This window comes from Pundamilia nyererei, unplaced genomic scaffold, assembly GCF_000239375.1.
Source record: "Pundamilia nyererei isolate P.nyererei 1_Seehausen unplaced genomic scaffold, PunNye1.0 scaffold00221, whole genome shotgun sequence".
NCBI lineage: Eukaryota > Metazoa > Chordata > Actinopteri > Cichliformes > Cichlidae > Pundamilia > Pundamilia nyererei.
Window position 1 is genome coordinate 690,123 of NW_005187622.1, and position 8,740 is coordinate 698,862.

The 8,740-nt window shown below is 38.4% G+C and overlaps 1 protein-coding gene across 3 annotated transcripts in view; it reads left to right on the forward strand.

Annotated features, from left to right (window-relative positions):
* The window catches only part of myo5b (myosin VB), a 66,953-nt gene extending 63,499 nt beyond the window's left edge, over positions 1-3,454 (forward strand). For all 3 annotated transcript variants that reach the window (XM_005748411.1, XM_005748414.1, XM_005748412.1), the window contains 3 exons: positions 65-239; positions 328-408; positions 1,632-3,454. In XM_005748411.1, coding sequence (XP_005748468.1) covers positions 65-239; positions 328-408; positions 1,632-1,784 — 409 coding nt within the window. In that variant the 3' untranslated portion in view covers positions 1,785-3,454. The remainder of the gene's footprint in view (positions 1-64; positions 240-327; positions 409-1,631) is intronic.
* Positions 3,455-8,740: the final 5,286 nt, after the last annotated feature.

Genomic DNA, 8,740 nt, shown 5'->3' on the forward strand with positions numbered 1-8,740 from the left:
GTGTGTGTGTGTGTGTGTGTGTGTGTGTGTGTGTGTGTGTGTGTGTGTGTGTGTGTGTGTACAGGTACAACACCAGTCAGTTGGAGGAGTGGCTCAGAGGAAATAACTTGTATCAGAGTAAAGCTGCAGCTACTCTGGAGCCGATCATTCAGGCTGCACAGCTGCTGCAGGTCAAGAAGAAAACGTCGCAGGACGCCGAGGCCATCTGTGCGCTGTGCACCGCGCTCACCATGCAGCAGGTACGCTCAGCTCATCTGAACCCGAGCAGGCGATCGATAACACTCCCGATCAGATAATGACAGGATGTTAACCTGCTGTCTCCTGCAGATCGTGAAAATCCTGAACCTCTACACGCCTCTGAACGAGTTTGAAGAACGAGTCACTGTGTCCTTCATCAGAAACATTCAGGTGTGAATCACACAGACTGTTTAGCTGCTTATACCTCTACCAAACACCAGAGGGAGGATTCCTTTGGGACATGAAAAGAACAAATGTAAAATTTTGAAGCATAAAAGGTGGAATCTGAATATCAGATCCGTTTACAGCAGATGTGATGTTAGAAAATTTAACACCTCATGCTGCTGGTGCCAAATCTGAAGATCTGAACCAATCAGGTCATTTAAAAACAGAACTGCAGAATTATTTTTGCTTCTGTGCTTCTTATTCTGCTTTGGAAATAATTCACTTTGGTAGAAAACAGAAGTAAAAGCAGAGGTGCTCATACAGAGCCTTTTTTTTTTAAACACCACCAAAGTGTCTCTTTAACTTTGTACTGCCCACATCCAATGTAGATATTTGGGAAAACCCTGCATTGCTAAACAAAACCAGGAGCTCCCAGCAGTTTTCAGGAAAATCTGATATCTTACACGAATCCTATAAAATGCCCACGGTCGGTCTGATGAGGCAAGTGTAAACATACGTAACATACATGCGTAAACATATCCAATAATGTAAATTCTGCGAAAAACCATGTTGCTGTCTTCGGATAAACTGAAACTGTTTGGCGTTAAGAGCAAATTTAACCTCCTAGGACCGGACGTCCACATACGTGGACTGCACATTTTGGGTTGTCTAGACCAAAGTACTAAATCTTGCTCCACAAGGTCCTGATATCCACTTATGAGGACATTATACTGCCACTGTTCTATCTCATTTTTCTCAGAAACAAAAATCTGGTATAAATAAATAAATAAATCTGGTAATTCTTTGTTTTTACTTTCATCAGGTCCCAATCAGCCAAAATGACAAAGAGAAATTAAAAATCATGCCATGAAAGAGTTCGGGTCTTAGGAGGTTAAAGGTTGCACAACTATAAACAGCTGAATTGCTTTCAGCTGCCTTGGTCCTGCTGCCGGTAACACGGCAGCAGTAGAACAAAGTTCATGAATCCAGGTCACAAACTGTCCTGGAACAGGAAAGTAAGCAGGAGCCACGGCCTCCAGAAACTAGAAGGTTTCTGTTTGTCTGCATTCAGTCATTTCAGCTGTGTGCAACATTACACAGCAAAAGCATGAAATATAAACGGGTTTCTGATGTCGGTTCTTTTTGGGTTTTTTGTATGAATACTTTGCCTCTACGGGACCAGTGATGTCAGCCTCATGTTTGACTTCTCTCTGTCTCTGTGTGTCCAGAATCGCCTTCAGGAGAGGAATGACCCTCCTCAGCTTCTCTTGGATACCAAACACACTTTCCCGGTCCTCTTCCCTTACTCGCCGTCTGCCCTCAGCCTGGAGATGCTGCACATTCCTGCCTCGCTTAACATCGACTTCCTCGTCAGAGTCTGATGACCTGCTTTTAATCTGACTGTTTCCCAGCAGCGTCTGCTGCCTGACACCTCTTATTGATCATTGTTTCTGTCTCCATGTCTTCCTGAGAGCAGCACGTCTGCCTTTCTGCCGAACAAGTTCATCTCCTCACGTCTCTCTGAAGTAAATCCTCCACGTTTCTGAAAAAAACCTGCAGAAGTCCAGTCTGTGGAGTCCACATCACAGTTGTTCTTCTCTGACAGTAAACTGTGCTGCTGTTTGAGTAGATAAAGAAACACAGAATCTAACAGAAGGAGCAGAAAGGTTTGCAGAAGGATGAAGAAGGTCAGGAGGAAGGTTCAGAGGGATCATTTAGACTCAGAAGAAAAACAAGATTTTTTAGATGTGCGTGAAGGTTTCTGAAGATTTAAAGCGCAGACAAACATCAGTGACCCGAATAACTGACAATATTCAGCATTTAAAAGTTCAGGCTCAAAATTGCATGAGATTGGTTGGCTGTGTCAGCAGTAACAGGTTGATTTCTGTAGACTCTTTACTTCCTTTGAGCCTTGAAGGTTGTGGGTCGTATTTATTTATTTAGTTATTCAGTAGCATTAAAAGGCTGATTATCTGCTTCTGTACTGATATAACGACACCTTTAAACTCTAAAATTACACTAAACTAAAACTAAGCTGTTAACAGTTATTTAATCTCATATTCACTCCTGCTCCTCCAGTCATGTGTCATCATGTGACTCTCAGCTGCTCCTAATACACAGTCAGCTGTGGAGGATCCCAAACGTATCAGAAGTTATCAGATCTGTCTTCCTGTGATCGTTTGGCCAATTAAAAAAACAAAATGATAAAATAATGCTGCAAACGAAAGCAAATGTTTAAGATGAAACTAACTGCTGGGACACGTCAGGGTTATTCAGGTTGGCTGGTGCAGAGACGTGAATCTTGTTTTTTTGCATTTAAAGACGGAAAGATGTTCAAATGTAGACGAATAAATGAAGCGATGAAAATGAGACGGTGTAGTTTTTAATAACAGCTGCTGGCAGTGTGATAGCAGTTAATGAGCTAAAGAGCAGGTAGGTTGTTCTCCCCCTGACTTCTGGAAAACCTTGTTGTTCACTCAGCTGGTGCAGAGCAGCCTGTAAAACGCAAATCAACACTTTTTCTGATCTCCTCTCAGAGTCTGTGCAGGACTTCCACTTCGTCTCTCTGTAATGTCGTTTATTTCTGTGGGAAGTTATTTTTTTACTGTTTCTGTTCTTCTGTTTCTCTCTTTTGCACCACACGTGGAAACACTACTAGGTAAAATACTAAACATGCACAAGATAACACTGCAAACCATCACACCCTCACATTTTTCCTTTTCCTCCAAACCCACGTGCCATTCTATGCTGATGATGTTCTGTTGGATGCCGTTCATCTTCATCTTTTTATGAAGTGCAAATGTAATAAAATGAAGTTTAACATGTGAAGAGTTTCACTGCAAACCTGCTGTGCACCAGTTTAATAATTCAGGTCATTCATAATACAAAAACCGTAAACTGGATGTTTTTGTGCTGACTTCACACGTAACTGAATGTTTGGTTTTATTCTGCAGTAAAGCTCTTCAGTTTCAGATGTTTGAGTCTGGATGAAACGGAGTCAATCACTGTAACTCAAAGAATATATTTTGGAATTGAAGTCTTGCTGATGTTCTGTTAGCGTCTTCTTTGTTTATGAAATGAAATTTCTTATTGAAACATTTCTGGCAAAAAAATATAAACGTTATTTCCACAGTTTAGCTGAAGCTGATGGGAGTTTAACCAAGTTTACGCACTTGTAGCTGCTCTGATCATTCAGAGAGCAGAGCCCCTTGTTTCTGCCCCAAAGTCACAGCTGGAGCATGTTTACAGGTGTGTTTGTTGATGTCTCACTGCTTATAGTGCCAGTCTGAAACTGCTGAAGCATAAATGAAAAACAAAATGTTTGAGAATATGAAACTGCTAAATGCACTTTGTAGGCTTAGGTGTAAACTTCAGTTCAGACTTCAATACTGCAGTCACAGCAATAAGCTCATCACTAAAAATGAAAGTCTGACAGGTTTTTAATGTGCAGAGAACTTTTACAAATTACAAACATTTCAGGGACATTTCTGTTATTTTTAATTTTCAATCAAAATCCAATGAAATGGTGATTAAATGCAAATTTAATCTGGATTTCCCCAAACAAGAGACACAAAAGCAGCCTGATGTCAGTTCATTAATCTTTCATGTCTAAAGCAGCCAAACAAACTTCTCAGTGTGCTGTCTTCAGAGAAAATATTAAAGGAAGAAAAATTCTTTACAAGTGATTCCAAACATCTGAGAGCAGCACATGTCTGCACATAGTTGCCTGGTGTCTGATTTCTGAAGAAATGTTTACCTTAAAGTGTTGCAGAAAAGCTACAAACTGGTCAAACAAATGAACCAACACAGAGATTTGAGCATCACAAATGCTTCACCTGACGTGTTCTTCCAAAAATACTTTCTGAATTAGTCAGAATGAAAAACACTGAATATAAAATGAACCTGCAAAGTATAAACATGACTAAAATGAAACCTCATTAATAAACCCGTTCAGTGCATTTAACTTAACGTTATCCTCAAATAACTGTTATTCTTCAACCTTAAGAATCAAATTTCATCATATTCATCTTCAACAATCACAAAGTTTCTTCAAACTGGAGAAAAATCAAACCCAGTTTTCAAACACAGTCTGACGATGAGGCACTTTGGTGCTCGACATGTCACTGATGTTGAAGGAAAATAAGATTTATCACCCTGAATTAAAACTACAACGTTCTCTAATGTTTCTGATCTCTAAGTGAATAAATACTATAAAAATGTCTCCCTCCCCACAGTCTGCACTGACTGTTGGCAGAGAAGAAGAAGAGCAGCTCTGTGAACGAGGGTTTGGTTTGCTTCCCACAGCAGCTCGCTGTCAGTTGTGCCAGCTGTCGGCCTGCGAGGTCGTCCGTGGTTTACCTGTCGCTCAGGTGGCTCAAAGCTTCACAGGACGCCCACTGATCTGTTTCACACTCTTACCCACACACTGTGACTGCAGGCTTAATAAAACACTGAGTCACTGTTGGGCAAAAGAGTGAATATTTTTAATTAAACAGTCGTATTTAATAAAATATATTCACCATCTTTAGTTTGTTCAGGTTTTATCATAATGACCTAAAACAAAACTAAACAATTGTGCAACAGAATTTAAACTGAATTTTAAAAAACTGGAAACTACCCAAAATAATAATATGCACTTAAAGTTAAATATAAAACTAGAGGAAGTGTCTTTAGTTTTGGTTTCTTCTTCTTTATTTTAAAGCTTGACAAAAACCAAATATAATATTATGAAAGCTGGAAAAAAAACATTGAAACAAACTCCATCTTGAAACTGCAACAAGAGTTTCAAACCATTTTCCTCTACCTGGAGAACTGAGCCTGCACTTTATTTATCATCAGTTACCTGCAGCTTTTACTGTGACTGTCCCACTGTTGCTTTAACCATTCATTCACTGTGTGTGGAAAGACAAGTCATCATAATCCACACATGTATAATGGACGTGTTAAAATAATAAGCATTTATTTTAACATTTTAAAACCAAGCTTGTTGTGTCAAATCTGACACGTCTGTTCTAAGAGTGCATAACTTACAACAGTCTCCTCAACAAACTCACCAGTTGTGTCCTGTTTAACTTCAGCTGCCCTGAGAACAAGTCCACCTGAGCCTTTGCATTTTTACATGCTGTATTTTTTAGAGCATTTCAAGTTCCTATTCATCAATACAACCGCTCTATCCTAACTTTTTATAATATGTATACATTAAGTCCATAGTAACTACATAAAATTCTAAAAAACGCAATAAACTACAAAGAAAATGAAAATTGTTATTTTTATGTTGTTTTTACAGATTATTTTTGTTACAGAAATTTTGGAGGTTTATCCCTCAAAACAAGTTGCACAAAATTTCCAACCACAGGAAATTTATTTTGAGTGTCTTCATAGTTTCATTTTCGAGATACACTAATTTTTGTAAACTGCAGCAAAAATGAAAATAAATATTATTGTGCACAATTTGCAAAAAATCAGCATGTGCAGCAAAATAAACCATTTCAAACAGTGCAGTTTAAGTTCTGAGCATCAGGAACTACACAGAAAAGCATAGACATCACCCAAAAATAGTTTTGAAGAGTAAAGGTTTATTTCTAATTGTCAAAAATCATTATAGTCACAATAATGAGGTCAAAAGTCTATTGGAAAACTTAACAAATGTGATTTGAGAGTTTAAAGTTATGTACCCCACAGATTATACTGTAGTATGAGGAGACTGGAACATGACACCAGATGAATGGATGGACAGATGGCCTCCTCGCTTAGGAAGGAGGCAGCAGAATAACATTGCTGTGAACTTTGCTTGTGATAATAATTTCATAGACATTTAGAGACATGTGAATCCTGGAGTTAAGAGTTATCTGTGGTTTAAACCTAATGAAGATATTTGTTAAATTCAGGATCAGAGAATTTACTATAAAATTCTGCAAAGAACTAAATGGGAAAAAACACGACTATGAAAGTAATTTACTTTGGGAAATAGCTCAGTGTTGTAGTAAAAAAAACGGAACATGCAGGAGAAAAATAAACTGATGGAGGTACAGACTAGATTAGATGATCTTTGCCTTGAGGAGGCCCAGGTTGCTTTTTAGATTGAGAGTCAAATGGACTGAGGCAGGTGAAAAAAAATCATATTTTAGTGAGCTGGAGAAAAGTAGACATCAGAGAAATGTAATTACAAGCCTACTGATAAATGGGACTGAATGCAAAGATTTCAGAGAGATTGAAGTCTTTACTTTCTATTCCAAGTTGTCCCAGAATATTCAGCTGATGCTGACGGGTTCTGTAATAAGATTCAGTCTCGTGCCGTGTATTGACATATTGACAAACCATTTAAATATTTGTGTGACTCTGAGCTTACAACTGAGGAATTGGATTCAGTGGTCATTAAAATGGCTTTAAACAAGTCTCCAGGGACAGATGGACTCACTGCTAATTTTTATCAGTTCTTCTGGAAGGACTTAAGAACCTTGCCATTTGGTGCGTTAAAAGGAGCTATAGAAAAGAAAGAACTGATGCCAAGTATGAAACAAGAGTTAATTACACAGATTCTGGTAAAAACAGAAGAATTTTAGACAATTTAAGACAATCACCTTACTAAACACTGATTATAAGATCCTGTTAGGGGCTGTAGCTGAGAGGCTGAAGAAAGGCATCTCAAACATAATTAGTGAAAGACAGTCAGGTTTTTTGAAAGGAAGACTAATTGATAATATTAGGCTGCTTTTCTCCTTGATTACAGCGACATAATCCAAGAGAGGGGATACATCCTGTTTTGAGGTTTTTAAAAAAGCATTTGAGTCAGTTGAACATAAGTTCATATTAAAAGCCCTGCAGTCTTTTGGTTTTGGAGAAGAATTTATCAGTGTGAAAGGGATGCTATAATTCTATCAACAGCTCTGTTTTGCTGGAACATGGCACCTGTCAGAGGTTTGAGGTTACTAGAGGAATAAGGCAGGGCCGCAGCAGCTCACCACTTCTGTTTATCATGCTGAGCTCTTATCTATTCAGATTAAAAACAGTCACACTGACGGGTTAAATAGTATGGGTCAACTAATAATAATAAGTCAGCTGGCAGATGATACCAGATTGGACCAGATTCCTTTAGCCTTACAGGTGATCAACCACTTCTCCAAAGCTTCAGGTCAACAGCTGAATATAAAAACATGTGAGATACTAGCTCTGCATGAGTGTCCCTACGAGTTATAATACACTAGCTACAGCCATCCCAGTCCCTTTGAGATCAATGATTAAAGAAGATATTGTGCACTCTGAAATTTCTCCTGGACTGACGCCGCTCTGCATAGCCGGTGCTGACTTTGTTGACAGCAGGTTTACAAACAAGGCGATCAGAAATATGTTAATAAATTAAATCTATCCTAACCCGGTTAAAAGAAATTATATTCTAAAGAATTTGAGGCCATGAAGGTTAAGGCAACACAGAGATAGCATATTTCACTTCCCCTTCCCCCTAAAACAAAAGAGGTTAATTTTAAAGTCAAAAATGAGATTTATCCAACCAATGAATTCCTAAGACTGAAATTTAACCTGGATGTGAACACATGTACATTCTGTGAAAATAACACTGAAAGTTTGGATCACTTGTTTTTCTATTATGAATCGCTGCGCTCCTTTTGGATTGACATGTGGAGCTGGCCACAGTCCAGAGTCTTCTGTTACTACGTTTGACGGTAACTTTAGTTAAATTTGGGATGCAGGCAGACAACCCAAAATTAGATTTGGTAATTAGGATTGTCTTGTTACCTGGAAAAAGGTTTTAATTTTTTTGTTTTTGCAAGCGGTCTTTACGTGGTTTTTACAAAGCCATCAGTGGAAGGAAACCCCGACCTGGGATAAGTGGAATGACTGATATGTAAGTACAACTCCCCCAGTTTATTTTGCAAAAACAAATAAGTTTTAAAGTAGTTACGCAAATCGGAGCGTGGATGCACCTGTGGGCTCAAAAGGGTTAACAATAAAAACATCAGAACATTTATCCTCTACAGTCTTGCATTCAACAGGATAATACAAATACATCAGCTGTATTATTATCATAACATATAATAAAAACAGCAGCTTACAGATGCTTTTACTCTGGACATGAACTTTATTTATATAAAGGTGTTTTTCTTTTAAATCTCACAAGTTGTTAAATTGCCATGAGGTGGAGGAGGATGAGCGGGTTGACAAACCCTGGATTTTAACCACAGACTGTGAAGGAGAACTGAACACAGGCACCTTGACATCACTCATGGGAAGAAACAGTATAAAAATGCACTGAAAGCAGTTTGTTATATAAAGGTTTTTAGTTTTAAATGACGGACTTCCACTGAGTCCACTGAGTTCCCCT